This window comes from Salarias fasciatus, chromosome 16 (genome assembly GCF_902148845.1).
Source record: "Salarias fasciatus chromosome 16, fSalaFa1.1, whole genome shotgun sequence".
Taxonomy (NCBI): Eukaryota; Metazoa; Chordata; class Actinopteri; order Blenniiformes; family Blenniidae; genus Salarias; species Salarias fasciatus.
The window spans coordinates 33,281,892-33,305,970 of record NC_043760.1 but is presented as its reverse complement, the minus strand read 5'-3'; the positions used below and the strand labels follow the sequence as shown (position 1 = coordinate 33,305,970).

Below are 24,079 nucleotides of genomic sequence, written 5' to 3'. Positions count from 1 at the left end.
TGCTGTAGGTGTGAAAGCACCACAAAATTTTCAAGAATAACAAAAGTACTTTGATCCTGATTTGATCTTTTTTTTCTGGGTCAGATGAATGTACTACAGAAGAAAATACAAACATGTTTTCTGCACAGTAGAAGGAAAAACTGATGTTACTGGAATTTTCCCAGTTAAAGTACAATCATATGAGAATATTTGTACAATGATTCAATATTTCTCAGAAAAATCACACATCAAAAATCGTCGTTCAAGTGATTTTTGTTTGTTTGTTCACTGATATTTTGTTGTACCTTCCCAAATTTTAAAGATGTTCTCACTGGTTTTTTTAATTATTTGTTCTATCCATATTTTTTGTGGCTTGCATTCTAGTTTTGTGTAAAAGAAATTCGATGCTGTGGTGCTGGTGATGGTTGTTATCATTATTGCCATTGTCATTATCATTAACTACTTCGACTACTACTACTACTACTACTACAGTAATAATAATAATAATAATAATAATAATAATAACAGTAATAATAATGTTCTCAACAATAGTCTCAACAAGTCAGCTCGAATACCTTTGTCAATTAAACAAATAATATCGAATAAATATTAAATTTAAACGACTGTAGTTTGTTTTCGTCTCGCGTGTGACGTCATAAATAAGACGCTGATTGGTCCAGAGCTAACCTTTACGTCTGACGTCATTACGTCTGACAGAACCAGGAAGCTTTGAGGGCTGCTAGCGAAAGCTCCGACTTAACGGATAAAAATGAAACCAACAATTAAGTCTGCGGTTGTTTTCCGAGGGTGGAATAAACAGGACGTTTTAATACAGGTAAGACATATTGGAATGAGGAAATGGTTGGCTGTTGTGCTTGCTGAGTGTATGAAAGACAGGCAGTGTCTGTTAGCTTCATGCTAATGTCAAATAAGAGAATACGCTTCTGATTAGTTGATCAAATAAAATCAGATCTTTTCATCCGTAACGCGGTTGCGGTGTGTGCTGAAAAGAGGCCGTCTGAGTCGCACTGTGGTAACATGCATCTTTTCACTGTTGAATCACTGCTGTTGTCTTTTCACTGACTGGTAAATCATGTGATTGTTTCAGCTGTGAGCACATCGAGCCTCAACAATGGGCCGACGACGAGCTGCTGCTGCAAAATCTCCACGTCCCGCAGGCTCTGAGGCTCCTGCAGAGGCTGCCAGGGCGTGCAGCAGAAAACACAGCATCTGCATGGTGTCTGACTTCTTCTACCCAAACATGGGAGGAGTAGAAAGTCACATTTATCAGCTTTCTCAGTGTCTCATTGAAAAGGGACATAAGGTGGTGATTGTCACTCACGCCTACGGCAGGAGGAAAGGTATCCGATACCTGACCAACGGGCTGAAGGTGTACTACCTGCCTCTGCAGGTGATGTACAACCAGTCCACCGTCACAACCTGCTTCCACAGTTTGCCCCTGATGCGCTGTGTGTTTGTTAGGGAGCGCATCACTGTGGTGCACGCTCACAGCTCCTTCTCTGCCATGGCCCATGATGCACTGTTCCACGCCAAGACTATGGGCCTGAACACGGTACGGCACTCTCATTTATTCCATGTTTGACATTTATTCAGTTTGGTGTCTCTGTGTTAGAAGTGAAAGTGAGATTTGCTCACTAAAACCACAGTTAAGTCTCAGTCTTTGATCTGCTGAGAAACTTTTGTTTCTTGAGACAAAGCTGAAAATTTTCATCATTCACAGGTGTTCACAGACCACTCGCTCTTTGGCTTTGCCGACGTCAGCTCTGTGCTGACCAACAAGCTCCTGACCGTGTCGTTGTGCGACACCAACCACATCGTGTGCGTGTCGTACACCAGCAAGGAGAACACGGTCCTCCGCGCAGCCCTCAATCCAGAGATCGTGTCGGTTATCCCCAATGCCGTTGACGCCACAGACTTCACTCCTGACCCCGCCCGGCGCCAAGATGACAGGATCACTATTGTTGTCATTAGTCGTCTTGTCTACCGCAAAGGTACCAAACACCTTTTCATTAGATAAAACTTTATTGAGCCTTTTGGACAACTTTATATATTCCTTTAATAAGGTTCTTATGTAGCTACAGTTTGTTTTTATATCTTGTTCTATCTACCTTATGCTATGATGACTGACACATTGTTGAGAACAAAAGTTCATTTGTTAGTTTTGTTTTATGCATTGTTTATAAAAAAAATTGAGATTTCTACTTTAACAGTAAGAAATACCCCCCCCCCCCCCCCCCCCCCGCCTTTTCCATAGCTATTAAAATCTTTCAATTTATATTTATAGTGCAAAAGAGTGTATTATTATTTCTCAACAAGGATTCAACTCCAAAAGTTTTTTACCTTTGTCAAGAAGTGTATGTGTTTATTGCTGTTGGTTGGTTTGTTTGTTAACAGGATTAATCAGTCACTCGTGGATTGAATTAGATTTATTTATTTTTATTACAGACAGACAGACAATAGGACACAGAAGAAGTGATTTAACATTTGGTCAGATCCAGATATTCTCACCAAGACAGAATATTAATGATGAAGAATTGAAAGTGTGTTCAGTGTGGTGACAGTGACTTTCTGGAGGATCCAGTCTGTCCACTTTCCAAATCTCTGAAGGTTTACAGTTAAATGTCAGTTTGCAGCAGCCAAAAACATGTTGGCCTAAAGACAAGCTAAAGGCTGAATTGGTTTTAATGAAACAGTGAATGAGCAAACATAACCTAATGCGTACCTTTATAAATCACCTAGAAGTGAAGTGTTGACGTTTTCCTTCTCCTCCCAGGAATTGATCTTCTCAGTGGGATAATCCCAGAGCTCTGCCTCAAGCATCCTGATCTGCACTTCCTGATTGGTGGAGAGGGACCGAAGAGAATCGTGTTGGAAGAAGTGAGAGAGAAATACCAGCTGCATGACAGGTACCGCTGGATACTCGTATGTCCTGGAGGGATTTTATCAGGAGGCAACATTGAAAACTTTCCCAGGACACAGTCTCTGCCACACCATTTCATAATGGGACTCGGAATTGTAACGAACACTATAAATTTGCTTTTTAGCTTACAAACCCTTGCTACCTGTACTGCCTGGCCTATGTTTATGATACTTAAATGATCTTCTTTACTTATTTGTTAATCAGTTGTTTTTATTACATCTTAACGACTCATTTATCTCTTATTGCTGCCTTGATGTTATTACGCTGTGAGCTGCCGGACACCTTGGACTTCCCCCCTGCTGTTCTATGAGCTGTGATTTGTTTGGCGTCACACGCTAGTATAGTGGTTACAGCTCTCACCTCACAAGATCCCTGGTTGGATTCCAGTTTGGAGCCTTTTCTGTGCACAGTTTGCATTTTCTAATACTCATCGCCAAAAAAAAGCCATCACTTTAAGGTTAAACTTTGACTGTGAACTGCCCATAGATCTTTGTGTTTGTGGCGTGTTGAACTTGTGGCCGTCGAGGTGTGAACTGTAGGAATGATATGCTGACACCTGTGACTGACTTCTGCACCCAGTGACCTTGAACTAGATAGATGAATTGTGTACAAGTAAGGCATTAACGTCCTGCTGCCGTTCAGTGTTGTATGTGTGTAGCAGTGTTGTTGTAGCTGAGTCTCACATGTGTTAACTTTGTGTTTGCAGGGTGCGACTGCTGGGGGCTCTGGAGCATAAAGACGTGCGCGGGGTTTTGGTTCAGGGTCACATCTTCCTCAACACGTCGCTGACGGAAGCCTTCTGCATGGCCATCGTGGAGGGCGCCAGCTGTGGGCTGCAGGTTTGTCAGCCTTCGTTCATGAAGAGCGCCATGGCTCTGCACACTTCCACTGTGCAGGAAGAACCAGCTCAACCGGCTGCTGAACTTTCCCTTCTGCAACCTGCAAACCGCTGCTCACACACACACTGGGAGAGTGGTTGCGAAATAGCGTTTTGGTGAATTTCATGTACTTTTCCAATGAGGCGTGTTCACACATGAACGGAGCTGCACAACAATTGAGTCTACATAACTTGTTCTCGTCCACTGGCCGAGTGTGTGACGTTTTCTCACACAGCAAAATGAATGTTCATAACAATTTCATTTGTCACGCGCATGAAATTTCAATCACAGAAATGACTTTGTTGTGATGATTTTAAGTAGGCAGATTAAGTTTGAGTTAGAAAAACTGTGAAACTGCATCTGATGCAGACCTGCAGTGACTATTTGCCTCCAGAATTCAAGCTTGCTTAAATAGTCAGTGATGCTGTTGAGTCCATTTTGGCGCTAATCTCTCCCGGTCAGTAGCTGCAGTGGTCCAGATTTGGTAGAGTGGGTGAGGGGTGTATACCTGCTCGTGTTTATTGTGTACTAGTTTTGGTCATTTTCCCATTAACTCTTCTGACTCGATGCACCGTCTGCTGCAGCAACAGACTAAAAGCATCTTTTCTTTTTGTTTGACATAGAACGTTAAAATGACTTGCCACATCTTAAAGGTGCATTAAGGAGTTTTTCAACTTTAAAAATACTTATTTTCCACCATAAACATGTTACACATTTTTAATGATGTGTACAATGTGCCCTGACATATTCATTACCAGTACCTCTAACGGCGCTAAACTGTCACTTGAAAGTCACAGTGCCGGTCCGGCTCCAGAGTTTTTTTGGGGAGAATTTGAAAGGAATGACGTAATGCGCGCTCCAGCTGGTTGGGTTTCATTTTGTTCGCCATTACTCCGCCAGATGCTTAGTGAGCAACAACTGAGCAGGATCTTCCAGAAAGTCAGAACAGACTGGCTTCTAGCACTGCAGCTCCACACAGACTCCACCAGGGAGAAGACACTTAAATCTTACTTGAGCGCTACTAAAAGAGCGAGGAAGGAGTTCCCCTCTTCCGTGCACACGAGCCACAGGGACGAGTTTTTCACTAAGCTGCATTACGCCCAAGGCCTGCAGGGGGCGCTGTTTCCCATAAAACGTGCAAACTCCTTAATGCACCTTTAAACGAGGACTGTAACATACTGTTGTATGTTGGAAGCGTGCGTGCGTGCGTGCGTGCGTGCGTGCGTGCGTGCGTGCGTGCGTGTCCACAGGTCTGGTCTGTCTCTGCAGAGAGAGGGAAAAAAACCCTCTTATCGAGACTGGGAGACATCCGCCATGTTTAACTGTGGAAAATACACACACGGGACAGTAAAATAAACTGGGATGAATAAATGCAGCTGAACATTTATTCTGCTCACAAAAAAAGACTTTGAAACCAAAACAAACTGCTCGCAATACAAAGGAAACAAAGCCGGCTGCTCAGCGTTCGATCCTGAGAGTTTACTTTGCAAGACAAATGTTTGCAGTGATTTAGACTGAAAACTAAATCTGAAACGTTGCGTGTCGATTGTAGCTTATTATCAGAAAGAGTTATTTTTATCCTCCTAAGCTTGACAGCAGGTCACAGGGTTGCCAGATCTGTGCAGTGGAGTTCATCCAAACAGCAGGCGAGTGAGGCAGGAAGAGAAAAGCTCGTCCGGTTTCTTACTCCGCTCTTTTCTTTTTTGCAATCATGAAATTAATGATACACTGATCTGTTATAACATCGTGACCTCTCACCTGATTTTGTCAGTTTCCTGTATTACAGTCACAGGGACAATAAACTGCGAAGCACTTTGAGTCTTCACAGCGATTTAGTGTTATTTACTCCACCTGTTGGTGGTTATAATGTTGTGGCTGATCCTTGAGTCACATCAGCCTTCCTAGAAACAGTACAACAGCTGAATACAAGAAAATGAAGTTTTCTCTTCAGGAGGTTGATATCTTGTTTGTCGCGCGTTCATCAGACCAGCGGAGTGGAGACCGTAGACGCAGCTTCACCGTTTGCTGGACGTGGAATTTCGAAAACACTTTATTGAAATATAACCTTTTAATCACAGATAATTGAGCAGAGTGTTCAGAACTGCGGGCTTTAAGCTTTATCCGGAGCCATCGCTTCACATTTTAATGTGCACGACTCGATGAATCTTTGACCAAGACTGGGACCGTTTTACACAAGGCCGTGGTGATGGATGAGCTGGAGGTCAGACGCTTCAGGGCGTTACTGATGGATGTGCCCGGGACTGACACTTCCTGTTCAGGCCTAGTTATACAAAGATCTCCACTCACGCCCAGTATAAATAATGTTTATAACAAATCCTGCAAACACACTGATGTTTTATGGATTTAAAAAGCTACAGGATGTTTTTGTTGCAGGTAGTCAAATAAACTAGTAACTAGGAAGATGATGAATAAACCTTCAAACTCAAAACGAGCACAGTCTGAGGCATACCCATGTACAAAAGTAAAAATGTTTTACCGTAGTTGTAAAGTTTGAAGATGTTGGAGAAGAGTGGTGGTAGATTTGTATTTATTTATTAATTTTCACCCATTTTGAATCAGAGTGTCTTTGTTAAACAGCCTCACAGAGATCCTGATCGTTGGAAATGTGATTCTTTCTTACTGAAATGCTTTCATGCTTTGTTTGTCTTCCGTCTCAGGTTGTGAGCACTCGCGTTGGGGGCATTCCCGAGGTGCTGCCCGAGGACCTGATCACGCTCTGCGAGCCCACGGTGCGCTCGCTGTGCGCCGGCCTGGAGGCGGTGATCGCCCGGCAGCGGTCCGGCTCCGCCCCCCCTCCGGCCTCCGTCCACGCCCGAGTCCGAAACCTCTACACCTGGAAGAACGTGGCAGAGAGAACTGAAAAAGTAGGCCGACCAAAACCTGCCGCTTCATTCCCCAAATGTTCCCAGTGGATTTGATGCAGGTCGATGTCTTTTTCAGCTTTTTGTCGATGCAGGTTAAACCTACACCGTCACCTCCTGCAGTTCTTTGGACAGCTGTATAAACAGCCTGTTGAAGGACCTGATGTTTATGAGGTGCAGTACGACCTGCAGAAAGGAGGGAAAAGGGGAACTCCTTCACCATCCCGCATGCAGATTCTGCAAACCTCAAAGCGTAGCTGGAGCGTGACCCCGGGGCCTTGATAACTTATTTTACTCACATGCTTTGGCTTTTGATGGATTCCGTTATTCTTGATAACTGCTGATAATTGACAGTGACTGACGCAGTCTGGCCCAGTCTCACGTTCCAGCTGTGAATCGTACATGTTTTCTTGTGGCGTGGCGACCTAAATGTTTATTTATTTAGAGACAATACTACCTTTTCTCACGTGGGAGTGGCCCAGTAGGAAGCGTTAGACAGTTTGGAGTCGCTGCAGATCGGCTGAATGATCTCTTCCTCACACACAGCAAGTTTTATTACCTTATAGGAGTGTAACGGTATTTGTATTCGTCCCATACCGTCACGGTACGGGGGTCACGGTTCGGCACACACAATCACACGACGAATACACCAGTGAGTAAAAAAAAAAAAATTGGTACATTTGTGAGCTTTTTTTTACTTTTTCCCCACTGTATCGAGAAACGTACCGAACCGTGACCCTTACACCGAGGTACGTACCGTACCGTGGCTTTTGTGTACCGTTACACCCCTATTACCTTATTTTCATCTTCACACAGTCCTTTAGTTTATCAGCACAGATCAGAAGAAGCGCCTTCTGTCTGCGGGTTGAGATGACGTTTGATTACAAGTGAAAATGGGAAGCTTGTCCTGTGATTTCTTACAAAACAACAGCCTGATAAATCTCTGAAAACAGCGCTTTTTGAAAACCACTTCCACTTCCTGTGTGTTTGAAACTTGTAGTACTTGCACAAATAATTTGATAATGACGATGGATTCCGGAGTGTTTGTAGCACTCAGTGCTTGGAAGTAAATAGAACTTCTTCCACAGAGTGCACACTTAATTCCACTGACAACGTTTCTGTCTGCTCTCCGTGTTTTTCCAAAAGAAGTGTTTCTCCCGTCACCGCACCGTGAAGCACCAACATCTTGAGGAGTAAGACGAGGGGTGGGATTACTGGCGTGTTGGGAGCGGATAGGCTGTTTCTGTGCGTCTGGCTGGTTTCATGTCGCAGCAGGTTCCAGTCAATCATGTCACCGCTTCCCTGTTCAGGTGTACGACCGGGTCCACACAGAGGACGTCCTTCCCCTGGACAGACGGTTACGGAGGCTGAGGTCCCACTGCGGCGCCGTGGCCGGCTCCATCTTTGCCTTCGTGGCGGTGTTGGACTTCCTGTTCCTGCTGCTCCTGCGGTGGTTGGTACCCGAACACAGCATGGACGTGGCGGTCGACGCCACCGGGCCTGGCGGGCTGTGGACGGTAGAAACTGAGACTCATTCCAAACATGCAGAGAAGCGAAGCAGTGAAACATGAACCGTCTCCTCTCGCCTCTGCACTCGTGGTGCCGACGGACATGTGTGAACGAGCTCATGGTCACTGAAAGCAATGTTTACATTTCTGTTTTTACTTAAAGGATCTTGTGCGAAAGCATCCTAACCAGGCTGCTCCCGGGTTTTCATAGGGAATATTTAAATGGAGGCTTCTGGAGAATCTGAAGGCACTTTTTCTCTTTTGATGGGAGTCGGGAACAAATACATGTAGGTGAGATGAGAAATCTGATCCGTCTTGCAGAAAACCATCATGTTTGGGCGTTGCATTCAGTACTCCCATCTTTAACGGTTTGATCACATTCTCTTGGTGGTATCAGTGTCTTTGAGCAAGACGCTGAACCCAGACTGCTCCCAGTGGGCGGACTGACGGCTGCACAATCTCAAATGTGTTGTTATCTTGATATCGACATGTAAACTATCCGTATCTCAGCAGACTGAGTCAACTGTAATCAGTGGTTTCCACACAGTGAGCGTTCACGCTCTGCAGACTGACAGGGAAGGAATTTTGATTATTAATTCATGCAAAATGTTTGTTTTACTACTTAAAACATTTTCAAATGACAGAACTGTTACTTGAAGGAACAGTTGTCCGTGCACAGAGATTACAGTGTTCTACTAAAGTGTATTTATCTCAAATTATATCATTATCACAATATTAAACCTTTCTTTATTACCTGCTCATCTAATATCTTGCAGCCCTAAAACACACACAGATTATGGAGTTCCACAGTGACTGATAATTAATAGTAAATAACTAAAATGAAGGCAGTTTGAAAAATTAAAAGGTCAAAGAGAGCAAGAGTTGGACATTTCTGCATCACCGAGTCTTTAAAGTGAAGGGAGAAGCTCCCGTTCCACAGCGATGCTGCTCCGACGGTGAAGCTCAGCCTCCTTTGGGTTTTATCATGATAGTTTATATTTTAAATACCATGAACACAGCCTGATGCGAGTTTGAGGAATATATTTGTTGTTTTTATCGTACCAGATCTTATTTCTGAGACTCACACAGCGACACTCCGCGGCCTCGGCATTAGAGGCATTATGATACTGAACAGGAAGAGGCGCTTGTCTACTAGACTGAACTCTGAAGGCCTGGTTCTCAGGAGGAACTTCAGCAGCTTGATCTTTCAAGTACTCCACCATGACGCTGCCATTTATTGATTTTTTTGGTTTTGTGTAAAAACTACCTGATGTTTTGGACGGTGAGCGTTTGTTCCACTGAGCAGGACTAAAACGGGAATGTACCACTGACTTGAACTTTTAACATATACCTCTGGGTTTTTTAAGCAAACGGAATACAATGGACATGATTTCATCAAAACTGTGAAACGTCCATGTGTCTGAGATTTATTTTTAATAAACTGATTTATTCAGTCTTTTCATTTGTTCTTTTTTAACAATTCTTGCGTCAAAAATGCAATATGAAAAGGAAAAATGGAAAATAAACATTTATCTTTTTGATGATACTGCACTTACTTTGAGAAACGGATGTATTTGTGAAGTTGTGTATTTTGTGTTTCTGCCACTCAGTTGCTTCAGTTGTTGCATATTTATCAGAAACCTGGAATTTTTCTTCAAAATGAGTGTGACAAAAACAGATCTCTGAACTGCAAACATCATCTTCTTCTTCTTTGGAGCGGGTGGCGACCAACAACTTGGGTGCACAGCGCCACCTACTGTGTCTCTTGGTGAATGTACTTCAGTTTATTTCCAGATCACCGTATTCACTTCAGAGATCTGTAAAACCACAACAGCAGGTATTTTGCGACCCCGGGCTGTGGTGGAGGAGAGGCTGAGGGACCAGGAGGAAATATTGGTGAAACTAATGAGTTTTGGACGATTAAAGCTGTTTTGGGAGCCGGCGCCACACATGCCCCATTGGCTAACAGCATACGGAGGTCTGCAGCTCGACTATGGATCTAACGTTCTCCTGAACCACTTTTCGGATCAGAAAACCCTTCTGGGTGAGGGTATTGTTCTACTTTGTTCTATAAACAACATGAAAACTGTTTAAACCGAACTTATCCTTTAAGTTTCGCCTCACAGGGGAGGGAGGGGTCAGAGTGTCGGCCCAGACCGAGTCGAGGTGAGACTGTTCTGTTTTCTGGGCTGAATGAGGATTTGCATCGGGTGTGAACAGAGTTCAGCAGCACCGTAACTATGCATGAAAATGGAGACTTCCTGCTTCACTACGGTCACTACTGCAGATGCAAGACACACAGTCTCACTGGAAATCATGTATTCACTCAAAAAAAAACCCAGCAAAGTAGAAAACACACAGAAATGATCACCCAGTAAGTGGATATGTGCAACATACAAGACAGGTCTTTTTTTTCTCCTTCAGCCTCACAGAGATCAGAAAACCAGTGGAAACTTTTGACCTACAGCTACACTTACTGCATTTAGAAACTTCATTTAAGAAGTACTAATGTGTTCTAGACATTTCATGTCTTTACTCAGCATAGTTTTGGAAGTTTTATTCGGTTTCATGACGTATTGCCTGTCAGCAGTTTTGTTAATTGTTGTATCAGCCGGTGGTTACGTGCTTTCACCATCTTTTTGTTGTTGGTTGGGGTCTTAACTGCTGCGGCTCCAGGACTGTTCTCTTATGAATAAAATGCATTTGGTACTTTGTCACTTCACCGTGGAACATAAGTGCAACAAAACAAAGTTGAATAAATGCTTATTTACTCTCCTTTAGAAACGTGTGAAAGCTGCAGGGAGCCACCAGGAAGGAGCTGAGGAGCCGCTGGTCGCAGACAACATGTTAAAATCAATCATTTTTGGAGAAAGATAAAGGGAGATCACCCTTCACCTTTCTCCTGTGTTTAAGCTCCTCAGCATGAAGGCGTTCACAGTTGCAGCCGTCGCTTTGTGCATGAATACTGAAATAAGCTTCTTTGTTTGATCCTGCCTGAGAACACAACACAGGTGTGATGGAGACGGTAACTTTCCATTTGGTCTGCTTCCACTTCGTCGACTCTGTTTCTGACACATATTCCCATTTCGTCTACTTTCGTCTACAGTGTAGTTTTCCAACGTTTCACTACTTTTCTGCAGGTTTTGCTGTAATATTTTGACCTACTCTTACCCTTTCAAATACTAAACTTCAACACAAAACACCAGTTTTTTTTCAACATTTCACTTTATCACAGTTCACATTGACAAACTGATCAACTCACTTTATCAGTTTACATTGACAATTACAAATGCATAATGGAAAATTTACAAGTTACTTTACAAGCCAGTCAAGTGGCAGGCAGAGTCCATGAAGTCAGCAACAGTCAGTTTGCCAGCTACAAACTTTTCTTGAAGACGCTTGAGCCGCCTGTCGTGCTTCTGCCACTTGTTCCTCTTCTCAAATGGGAATCCATCACTCTGCAGCTGCAGAATCTTGAATTCTGAGACACCTTCTCCCTTTGTATCTGACTTAAATCATTTTATTATCATGAATATGCTAACTTTAAGAGTTATTGGCATTTTGGTGGGATAAAAATGCAGTAGACAAAAGTACACAAAATAAAAATGTGTTACAGAAGGCCGATTTTAAGGTTAATAATTAAATATATCTGAAATAAATAGCTGTTGTTGCAGTTTTCATAGTAAATATCCTGTTTCTTAAATAACTTTGGTAACACTTTACTTAAAGCACCCCTGTATAACTCATAAGTACATTATAGCACTGTGTAACTATAGTTATAAACACTCATAAATGATCACAATGCTCTATAACATCAGGACCTGACCCTAACTCCAACCCGATGCTGTATAGTGGGTTATAAAGCATTGTGATCATTTAAGAGTGTTTATAACTACTTATAATGTGTTAGACCGGGTGCTTCAAGTAAAGTGTTTCCAAAACTTTCATAATTAATGTTATTTTGGTGGTTTAACGTTGAAGTGGAAAAGTAGACAAAATGGGAATGTTTGCCAAAAAGGTAGTAGACGAACTGGAGGTAGACGGAATAGCAGTAGACGGAACGGGAATTTCAGAGTAGACGAAATGAGCGTAAACCAATTGGTGATGGTCTCCTGCTGTGTTCCAGACAACTGTTTGGACAGATCTGCTCTTCACGTGGCGGCCTTCGAGGGCCGACTGCTCCTCCGGCATGACCTCCTCGCCCGTGAGCCTGACTCTGACCGGCTGTCTCACTCTGGACTCACAGGTTGTGACTCACTGGCGTTTTTCGCCCTGTGCCGTGTCTCTAGGGAGCGGATGTGGACACGGTCACCGTGGACAATGTCTCCGCTCTCCACGAGGCCTGTCTCAGCGGGCACTACGAGAGTGCCAAGCTGCTGCTGGAGAACGGTGCAGATGTGGGAACAATCACTTAATCAGTTTGTATTTTCATTTGTTCTTATTTGAGTGTGGTTCAATATGCATGTCTTATAAAAAGAAAGCAGTTCTGAAAGGTAGCAGCTTTAGAGGATCTTCCTCCGGAGAGACGGATCCATTCAGTGCTTTCCTGGGTAGATTTGGACGACAGCTTCTCTTGAAGCTCTCGTCAGACACTTGGCCAGATGTGCATGACTGATGTTTGCTCTCCGGCTCGTCCACAGCCGGACAGAGTCACGCTGGCTGGAGGAACGCCTCTCTTCTACGCCTGCAGCAGCGGGAACGCCGCTTGCGTTCAGCTCATCTTGGAGCGCGGCTCGTCTCCGCACGCCGGCCGGCGTCTGGCCTCCCCCATCCACGAGGCTGCCAAGAAGAGTGTGCTGCTGAAACACGTTCACGTGGAAACCACGGCTGCTCGGCATCGATGTGATTCTGACCGCGGCGCCGCTTCTCGCTCCAGATCATCAGGAGCGTCTGCAGCTGCTGCTGTCCTGGGGGGCGCAGGTTGACCTGGAGCTGCCGCTGGGGGGAACGCCGCTCGACTGCGCCTGCATGGCAGCGGCCTGCGCACAGGTTCTGCTGCAAGCAGGGGAGTCGAAGCCAGAGTCAATCCTCCGAGCGTCTTCTGCAGCTGTGTTGGCGAGGCTCGGTGTCCTGGGGGACGGACTGGATTCAGGCCTTTGAACCGCTCCTGTTGTGTCCTGCGGGGGCAGACGTGAGGCTGGGATGTGGGCAGGACGGTCCTCTGCACGCCGCCGTCCGAGGCGGCGCCGCACAGATCGTCACGCTCCTGCTGGACTTTGGGGCCGACGAGTGTTGCAGGAATGAAGACGGACAGACCCCCCCGGACCTGTCGGCGGAATGCAGCGCCGTGAGGAGAGGCGTGTGGGAACAGACAGCTGTACTTCCATCATTCACTCACCTGATTGTTTTGCCTTTTCAAAGTTTTAACGGTCGCTCCGTCTGTTCTCTCCCCGCAGCCTCGGAGCCAATCAGCTGCAATCGGCCGCTGCAGAGAGGAGCCGCCGCCCGGCTGGACAGGCTGACTGAAACCTGCATGTTCCCCTCACTGATGCGAGGGCAAAGTCAGGATTCAGAGCATTTCTTTGAATATTGTAGGAGCTGCTCAGATGGAACGCTGTGTGTTTACAGGCCAGAGCTGCTGCTGGAGAAAAGCTCACAGTTCCCCCCGGATGAGGAATCAAACACAAGTGATGCTATCAGCTGTGCCTCTTTCCACAAGGTTACAGAAGATGCTGCCTGCATGTCAAGGTGCATTGTGGGTAATGTTGGCCTTCACTTTGATGATCAAGAGTCAAAGGATTTTTTTAAAGATAAAATAATGTAAATTAAAATGTATGCACTGAAAATACAGGAGCAAAAATAGGTGAAGCTCTGTTCCTGCAAAGAAGAGCAAGTTTCACATTTTGTAAAAATATTTTTGCTTTTGTTGATTTTTTTTTATAGAAACAAACATACTTTGACCATCAGTGTGCTGCTCCAACAAGCACAGACGCTTCATTATCAACCAACAATCACAATTCAACAATGAACTGAAAATACTCTCCAGTCGTCATCAGTCAGTCTTTGTTCATTTAGCTGTTTTCACTCTGAAAATTCTTGTTGGGATTTTAAATACTTCACAGCAGGATTGATGCAATTTGACGAAACATGAAGATACATGAATGGAAAAAATAATTTGAAGAGTAATTATTAAAATAAATAAAGAGAAGAAGCTGTCAAAACCTTAGAAAAGATTACGATGGCTATCCCGACAAAAACGGATGTTAAAAACCAGATTGAACCGTTCAGTTGAGGAGCTTCCTTTTCAGTAATGTTCTTTACAGACATACAGAATCCACACATGTTCAGACGGACCACCTCCGCCTGATGCACCCCCACTCCTGGACTATACCGCTGCTCGTCTAGAGCTCATCGTTTCAAAGAGATTCTGCTAATTTGTCATCAGAAATAAAACAGACTATAAAATCCAAGAGGAGCAGAGCTGATTATTCCAATCAACGTACCAAGAGTGAAGTGTCTCAGTAATTCTAAAATCATGCTCAGCTGGACATTGTTGTTTGATGAGAGTTTTTCTAATGAATTTAAGATATTTTGATGCCCACAGCTTGTAATGGTAATGCGTCTAAATAGTTTAAAACTCAAAATATTCCTTTTAAATCCCTGCGTAGGGGAGGAGGGAGAGATGAATAATCATCCCCCCCAGCCTGCTCCAGCTCCCCCGGTCCCCTCCGCCCTGCCATGGCCCGCCACCAGGAGGCTTTGGACCATTTCAGCTGTTTTATGGGGGAAAAAAAGAGTAAGACGGAGGAGGCCTGAGCCTCTGACTGCCTTCCTGTACCGAGTCTGTTTCTATTTTGATACGAATATCTCTCCTCTGCAGTGCCAACAAAGCCTGCGATGTGGACGGAGCGCGAGCTTTCTGTCTCTGCTGGACACAAATGGCTCTGAGGAGCATCGTGCGCTGTTGTTATGAAGCCTGTGACACTGAGCATAACTCTGAGCGAGGTCCGTGTGTGAGGGAGTTGGAAGTCATTATCAACGGTTGGATTGGATAAAAGCAGCAGTGAGATCCGGGGCTCGAACCGGAGCAAGAAGTGTGTTTATGTGGCTCAAACTGCTGAAGGGAAATAAATCTGCTGTATTCAAATGCCACCCAGAAAGGTCACGTCTCCGCGGACCCGAGAGATATCATCCGAGCCGACTGAACTTGACATTTTATTACCTAAAGATCAGAGAACTGCCTGAGCCCTCAGCAAAAACTCCTGAAAGAGGGCTGTGTGTGTTTGGGTGTGCGTCTGTCCCTGTTGATGGATTTCCTGCTGCTCATCCCTGAGAAATAAGACTCTGGGACTGAACTGAGGATCCTGCTCCACAGAAACAAGGTCCGCTCGCTCAGATTCTCACTAATCCTGCAATCAAAACCTTCAGAGCTGTATTGAGTTGCGTTTCCCTCTTGGAAAAGGTCACACCAGCCGCACAATAAAGGTCTTTCATGCAGATCAGTTCTCCAGAGACTTCACATTTTTATTCACTGTCAGGGGTTAACAACAACAATCAGCATCTGAAAGGGACGAGCAACGAAAAGAATCCTCCAGACGATCCAGTACGTTTTTACATCTCATGCACATTGTGACCACATGAATCCTGAAGATTCATTCACCACGACGGAAAGTTTCAGTAGTTAAACACTTATCACTGGTACAAATGCTACGAGGTTCTTTATTCTATTAGAAGCATCAACATTTTAAGAAACTGACACAGTGGGAAAAACAAAACATTAACAGATCAATAAATACTAAAATTATATTGACGTGTTCCACTTGCATTATTCTGAAAAACATTGATGATCAGCAAACAGCAGCTAAAATTAAAATGTCAAAAACAAGCAAAGAGAAAAAAATCTCATCCCGTCACAGTGTAACAGTGAATCATAACTTTTACACAAAGGAAAGAATCAACTTCATTTAAGTAACAGCAAGCAAAGTACAGTTTCTGAAATTGACAGAAAATTATCAATAAAATCACCAGGATGTATTTTGGAAAAAGAAAAGCAATTCATTTACTTTCATCTGAAGCAGATGTGAGGAAAAGAAAGTTCTGGCACTTGCAATAAAATTTAAAAGTAAAAATAAAAATGAAAAGTAAACAAAGATTGATAGAAAATCACAAACACTTTTGTTGTCGTTGATTTTTACATATTACCAACAAGAAATCAACATTCCTGAAGAGACACTGTTCAGCTTGAATGTTTTGGGGTTTTCTATCGGCTCTGCTCCGCTCTCATATTTCTGTTAATATCTTCATTTCACAGATAAAAATGAACACAACAATGAAAACATTCAGCTTTTTCAGGCACAGTGAGCACTTCTTGTTATTTTTTTAAATCTAAAATGATGTTTCACATTACCACAGATACACAGACTTTCAGCACATATTTTACTGTTACATTTAACCATCAATAAACATTCACAAGAAAAGACCCATCAGCTCTCAAAACAAGCACATTGCGTTTGATTTACTTTCCTGTGTTTCTTCTGCTTCAGATGGCTCCTGAGATTCCCTTTTTTTATAAAATCATAAAACACATAAAGACCATAACCTGCTGAACATGTAGTTAAAGATTTCATACAGAATGTAAAAAGTAGCATTACAAACAAAAACATGTGCTCTAATGAGTAATGAGGTAAAAGAAAAAGGCACAACTAACATAAAAACACTTGATGACTTTCTACACCACACAACCGTCTTCATCCTGGAAACATGACAAATTTAATGTCATTATGCTACCTATCCATCTGTTACCATGGTAACATTACAGGAGCTGTTCTCGCCGCCATGCAGTTGCTTCTGATTCAGTTCAGGCACCAAAAAATAAAAATACTTGCCAAAGATAAACATCATACTTTGGCTCTAATAACTGTGCGTCTTACTGTACCTTCAGACGTAAAAAGAAAACGTGTGTTTGATTTCATTCAGGCAGATAAACGTCTCTTTTTTTGAACTTCTGAATCTTCTGAATCCCTGCAGTGCTCTGATCACTTCCTCTGAAGCTTCTATCTTAAATACATCTTCTTCTTCTTTATCTTTACAGCTCAGGATTCATTTCCATAAACATTACATTCTTGCCCCATTATCTACGCCTCCTCATGTTTATTGGACATTTCGGGTTTGATCGGCTCGGTGCTTTATGTGGCGGTCACAGCTGTTCAGATTAGAGTCCAGATTAGAGTCCAGAGAGTAAATGGTGTAAGCCTCCTGAACTGTGTGAAAGCCTGAAGCTCCTCTCACACCTGCTGTTTTGTTAAATGACTCAATGCACCACCTAGTGGTCAAAATTGTACTGCAAGACAAAACAGGTGGGGCGAGTCCGGAAAACTTCAGACTTTTGCACATCATTAAACTGTCTCTGAGATGAGACTGTGACTGAAGCTCGTCTCAATAAAACTTAGTATTTTAGTATGAGAGGCCAATTATAGCATCCTCACACCAGCAGGTCCTTTTAAACCGTGTTAACTGCTGAAGCTCCCCTCACACTGACGTCACATGCGTTCTTCCACTGTTCTGGCTGTGAAGACTTGTGGACGAGAAGCAGAACAGCAGCTGCCTGCTGAAGTGCTTGCTGAAGCTCTTGCTCATCAGGTACAGGGCGAACGGGTTGACGCAGGAGTTGGTGAAGGCCAGGATGCGGGCGCACACGCTGGCGATGAAGTGGCCCAGCGAGGTGTCGGCCTGGCCGTAGTGGTAGGAGCGGTACAGGTAGATGATGTGGCTGGGGAGCCAGCAGACGGCGAACAGGCCGACGAACACCAGCACGGTTCTGGCCAGACGCTTCCGGGACTCCATCTGACGGCAGACAAAAGAGGAAAACTTTCTCAGACAGTAATCCACAAATGAGTTTAGACACCCGGACATGTCCAGCAGCTGATGGAGGCTGAGGCAGATGAGCAGCTACTGAACAAACCTCAAGGGGAGGCTTTGGTACCAGACCGAAGGTTCTGGGATGCAGACAACCTTGAAAGTACTGTAGAACCACGCATGCAGAGATCTGCTGTTCATATCCAGGTTATTAACGTTAAAAATGCTAAGAACGGTTATCTCTACCACTTGTCTCTGTGTGACAGTGGAGCAGGAAGGAGTCCTCGGCCTGCTGATCGTTATCTGGAATCAATCCTCCGTTGAGATGAGTGCAATGACAAGTTAAAGGCAGTTGTTTGAAATCATCGGCAGAAGATGGATGGAAGCTTGAACTCATTATCACCATGTACTAAATGATATCTGATCGTTTATTTTTAATGGTCAGCAGCTTGTTTTGCTTCAATGTCTGGATAAAATGAGAAAAGAAAGATGGCAGGTCATTTATTGATCGCTTTGGTGAGAATCTCTTTCTGTACTGAACCCACTCTATTCATAGTTGATCTGATCTACAGGAGCAGTTCCACGCCACTCAGTACGCAGCTGGGGAGGACGAGTGTTGCTCATGGACTCACGGTGGTGACCTATTCCTGTGGGATTCGAACCAATGAACTTCTGATCATAAACCCAATATCTCCGCCACATCTTTGAGCTTCGCTGAAATGTATCTTAATCTCTGTAGGACACAAATGCACGGCCAGGTCGAAACTAACGCATAGTTTATGGAGATGGAGCTGGTGATTAGAGATTACAAAAGGAAACACGGAGAAGTGTTTGGGGATGGAAACTCAAAGACAGAACATTAACCAATGAAGACAAACGGACAGACTGAGACCTTTGCACACAAACCGATGAGGACGGGCTTGAAGAGACGCAGGTGGAAACACTTCACGTCCAATAAGAGCGGAAGTACAGAAGAGCAGAGACACCGGACTCTTAGGACGAGAGGGCAGAGAAACACCACAGACACGAACTCCAAGAAATACCAACACAAACAGATGAGCTGTGAAGAGTTTTTCACCATACGGAGAACAGGAGGAACTAAACCAGAGCCGTGATTCTAACTCTGGTTCACAACATTCAAACTGAAAGTGTTGTTTCTGGTTCTGTCGGTATTGGATGGTTTCACACCCTTTGTTTCATATATCTGACACTGACGCCACAAGAAATTACTAATTATTAGAGAATGGATTTTCTCTTTTCTAGTGCTGTTTCATTGATTTGGCAAATCCATCCATTGGGAGCAGTTCAGGGTTCAGGGTTCAGCTAAAGGACATCTGGCCACATAGGAGATTGAACCTGCAATCTTAAAGGGGACATATTATGCTTTTTTCACTTTGTGTAGAGTTTTTCATAGTAGTGTGTCCCCGTAGCCTTATTATGACGTTCAAATTTCAAAATGGTCTTCTTCCTCCCTGTCGCTGAAACTCCGAACAAAGGATGAATTTGGGGAGAACAAACTTAAATATTATGTTTTGGGGCTTCTGAGACCGACATGACGTGACTGAAAAATAGCATCATATGTCCCCTTTAAGAATCGGAGATGACCTTCTCCACCAACTGAAACATAGCGGAGAAAAGAAGAAAAAAATACTGCCGTGAAACTTGATTTACTGAACTGATTGTATAGCTTTTTAGCTTTTGCGGGTTTTTGACAAGCATCAAGAAAATGACTGTAAAACCACCTGACAGTCTGTCAGAGTGTAGTGCTTACGCTTGTCACTTCCCGCCGCTGGCTCACTGTGTTAATGGACCTAATCCTGTCCACCTTAGAGGCTCATTATGTCCTCCAGCTTCACCTGAACTGCTCTGAAGCCTCTGCACCCACAGCTGACAGCGTCAGCCACGCTCACATCCAGCTCTGCTCTCTGGCTCCCTTCTGGCAGAGTACTGGAGCTGAGGCGGGTCGACGTGGTTTCTCCAGCTCCTGAAACGTTGAAGCAGAGCCTGGCTCAGACACTGGGCCCCAGGGAAAAAGATCAGCTTTGCTTATATTTCCAGGTTTGTTTACACACAAAAAAAAGAAAATCGTCACAGTCACTGCAAACACGTTTTGAAAATCGCACCCAAGGTGGAGCTTCTCCAAAATGACTGGGCTCCTTCACTGTGTAAACGGGCGAAAACAGCTCTTTCTGGAAACGATCGCCTTCGTCCTGACGGCTTCGCTGGTACTGCGCTCCACGGCCGCTGTTCTCCTGCAAATGCAGAAGAACGTTTCCCTCCAGGGTGTCATGACTGCCAGTCCAGATTCTCCTGGTCCTGGTCCCGATCCGGGTCCAGATTCATTATAACATGGAAGAGTTGCTTCTTCGATTGTTTCTTTTTTTATCATATTGTTGTCAGAAATCCTCATTACAGGATACCAACTGTAGCTCCACAGATGAAAAACAGAAACAGAAACAGAAACAGAACAGAGTGCACATCCAGGCTGCAGAGGAGTTTTGGAGGTGTTGTCTTGGCTTAAGTCTGTGAAACTGACAGTCCTCTAATGCTTATTATGGTCCTGCATTCACCACATGTTTACTTTCATTACACTCACCTTTACCAACACACACATTCTGAAGCTTTGTGTTTTATTCTATTCACACTATTAGCTGTTTGTTTCCATGATTCCCTTTGATTTTTACACGTCTGTGCTTCTGCTTGTATCGCGACTCCCACTCTGAGCACCGACACATGCATGTTAAATCACATGGCTGTATTTGCAGGGCAGATCTTTTTCTTCATGTTTCCTTGTATTCTTGTTCTTGTCAGGAGAACAAAAAGGCAAACGTGTGTGTGTGTGTGTGTGTGTGTGTGTGTGTGTGTGTGTGTGTGTGTGTGTGTGTGTGTGTGTGTGTGTGTGTGTGTGCATTTGCATCTGTTCCCTTGAGCAAAAACCTCTGTGTCTGTGTTTTTTTTGGGGATACAATTTTAAATGTGTGTTTTATGTGATGAGTTGTTTAGGTAATAAATTCATCTTCATGTCAAAAAGCACATTTAAAAAGTAAATAATTGCTGGATAAACCTGTGTGATGCTGAGAACAGCAGACAGTAGACAGTTTAGTCTCACCTGGAACACTGAAATCTATCTAATAAAGCAGAGCGATGCACAGAAACGGAGGAGTCAGACCTGTCTGTGGAGATGCAGCCGGCCCTCAGCTGCAAAGTCCTCAGAGCTCCTCACCAGGCTGTGGGCGATGAAGCAGTAGTAGACCGAGATGATGAGCAGCGGGACGACGTAGAAGATGAGGAAGGAGGCGGTGGAGTGGATCTTGGGGTGCAGGTCCCCGGTGTGGGGGTACGGCGCACAGGTGACAAATGTCTCGTTGGTGTGGCGGGTGGTGAAGGTGTCCAGGTCGGAGAAGACCGCCTCGGGGACCGCCAGCGTGCCGGAGAGCAACCAGATGGCTCCGGCTCTCAGGCCGACGCTGAGGGGCGCACCGGACCGGTCCAGTGGTTTGACGATGGCTTTGTACCTGAGATGATGATAAGTGATATTTAGACTCTGTCATCACTGTATGCAGTAAGAGGAATGAAGGCACACACACACACACACACACACACACACACACACGCTCACACACACACACGCACACACACACACACACACACACACACACACACACACACACAGGATAGGAACTGCCATATCTGACACCACCATCAGCCCCTCTCTCTACACGCTAATGACTGTACAAGCCCCACACCTATCACTACATGCTACACACACTCTGATGACACTGTAATCTTGGCTCTCCTCAATAATCAGCACTGCATCACTGCCTACCACAGCTCAGTCACCCACTTCACACAATGGTGCATGCACAATCATCTTCACATTAACCCTGATAAAACAAAGGAAGTGGTCTTTACTCCCCCACTCCCAGCCTGAACCATCTCCATCAACAGCAGCGCTACAGAACAGGTGAACACATTTAAATATCTTGGAATCGCCCTGGACAGTAACTTCACCTTCGAGCACCACATCATGGACGTTCATAAACGCTCACAACAAAGACTTCCTGTTCTCGGTACACTCAGTGCTCTGCATGCTGCTCCTCATCGTCTGCTGCTGCTGTATCAGAGCATCATTCAGTCCATTCTGCTGTGTTGTTCTTCCTGGTTTTACACCAATTGTCTCCAATAGAAACAAACTCACACAGCATCTAAAATACTCTGCTCGCCCACACCAAACATTTCAGAGCTGAATGACAGAGCAATGACCCGGCTTAAATCAGTAGTTTCAGACACAGATCACCCTCTTCATAACTTCTTCCAGCTCCTCCCTCGGGGTGCAGATATCGGACTCTTAAATGTAGACGGGCCGTTTTAACAAGAGCTTTGTTCCATCAGCTATTGCTGTACTGAGCAGGGTGCCTCGCTGACTTACTGCCAATCTGTGTTAACTGCTGTTTGTTGTTCTTTGTTGTGTATTCTCTGTTTCTGTAATTGTCTTACTGTCTTACTTGTGGTGTGTGTGATGGAGTCCATAACATCTGGAACTGACATGAAGGCTGTGGAAACAAATTTCCCTTCACGGGATAATAAAGACCTATCTATCTATCTATCTATCCACACACACACACACACACACACACACACACACACACACACACACACACACACACACACAGTCTTGTATTTCTATCCTTGTGGGGACCGTCCATTGACTCCCATTCATGTCTAGCCCCTAACCCTGACCCTTACCCTAACCCTAACCCACACCACAACAAAGCCTAACCCTAAAGAAATGTTTTTGCACTTTTCCTTTTTTCAGTAACAACAACATGGTCAAGAAAACACTGTTTCTCCTACTGAGGACCGGAAAAAGGTCCCACAAGGCACGTCGTTCCACGTTTTGCTATCCTTGTGGGGACATTTGGCCCCAACAAGGATAGAAATACAAGAACGCACACACACACACACACACACACACACACACACACACATACACACACACACACACACACACGCGCGCCAGGCTTTCTGGTGAGGAATCTGTAAAATACCATGTTTTATCTAACAATATAAACAAAACTCAAACAGAACTGTGGCAAAGTTACACACACAGCCTTTCTTCACACTCCTGTAAGTAGAGATTTTTTTTTTTTTTTTTTTTTGCCACAACGGATTTGTCTTATCAGGCATGAAAAGGAAGAAAAAAATGAAGATAGGATGAAACCTAATTAATCCCACAGCAGGGAAGCTCCATTATCAGCAGTGTTTTCAATATTACATATAATCTTCACATCATTCAATTAGAGACAAGTACATAGAAAAAAATAAAATAAAAGTGTGCATTTAGATTGAGCCAGTGCAGCTCTGGTTCAGTTTTATAGCATCAAAAACCTCACATCTATACAGGGAAAATAAAAAGGGATCAAATCTGCTGGAGTCTCACTGTTAGTGCAAACCACTGCACCAACGAGGATGAACTTTATACAGGAAATCCGCTTCAAAATACAGTTTAATTTGGTGGTCTGTGGTTTCCTAATGAAAAACGAAACCATTATTGCACTAAAACCCTTTTTAAGAAAACAGGGAATCAAAATAATTGAAAGTGCTGCTGCAGCCAAACATTTAAAATAAAATATCTTTACGCATTAAAACCGTCATGGTGCTGAGAGCGTGAGTCCGGTACCGGTCTGCGGAGAGCGCGGTCAGGGTGAACACGGAGACTCCCACCGAGGTCAGCTGCACGAACGGGATCAGTTTGCACCCCACGCGCCCGAACAGCCACCGGTCCACCAGGTAGCGGCTGGCGTCCACCGGGGCGCAGGTGAGCAGCAGCAGCACGTCGCCCAGGGCCAGGCTGGACAGGAACAGGTTGGGCACGGTGCGCATGGACTTGACCAGCAGGCACGTCCTCATCAGGGTCACGTTTCCCACCAGTCCCACCGCGATGAGGAGCCCGTACACCGCGGCGATCCCGATCCCGGGGGTCCAGACGCCGTACGGCTGCTGCCCTCCTGTTGCATTCCTGAGCAGTCTGGAGACATTCCGGGGAAGCCCCCTGCTGTCCTCCGGGGACGGAATGAACGGGTCCTCCAGAGACAT

General features: G+C 44.5%; 3 protein-coding genes across 3 annotated transcripts; 2 read left to right on the top strand and 1 right to left on the bottom strand.

The window, feature by feature from the left end:
• Positions 1–691: 691 nt before the first annotated feature.
• LOC115403817 (phosphatidylinositol N-acetylglucosaminyltransferase subunit A-like) lies at positions 692–9,644 on the top strand. The gene is made up of 7 exons (XM_030112826.1): positions 692–814; positions 1,088–1,552; positions 1,721–1,991; positions 2,774–2,906; positions 3,627–3,759; positions 6,477–6,683; positions 7,991–9,644. Exons 2-7 carry the CDS (start codon positions 1,112–1,114, stop codon positions 8,249–8,251), a joined length of 1,446 nt encoding a protein of 481 aa, XP_029968686.1. The 5' UTR covers positions 692–814; positions 1,088–1,111; the 3' UTR covers positions 8,252–9,644.
• Positions 9,645–12,292: 2,648 nt separating this feature from the next.
• On the top strand, positions 12,293–13,650 carry LOC115402737 (ankyrin repeat and SOCS box protein 11-like). Its single transcript, XM_030111262.1, has 6 exons — positions 12,293–12,392; positions 12,476–12,585; positions 12,829–12,979; positions 13,065–13,177; positions 13,281–13,475; positions 13,585–13,650. The coding sequence occupies exons 1-6, from the start codon at positions 12,293–12,295 to the stop codon at positions 13,648–13,650; spliced, it is 735 nt and encodes a 244-aa protein (XP_029967122.1).
• Positions 13,651–17,656: 4,006 nt separating this feature from the next.
• Positions 17,657–24,079, bottom strand: LOC115403461 (gastrin-releasing peptide receptor-like). The gene is made up of 3 exons (XM_030112353.1): positions 23,664–24,079; positions 21,153–21,498; positions 17,657–17,971 (listed from the first exon to the last, which is right to left on the bottom strand). The coding sequence occupies exons 1-3, from the start codon at positions 24,077–24,079 to the stop codon at positions 17,657–17,659; spliced, it is 1,077 nt and encodes a 358-aa protein (XP_029968213.1).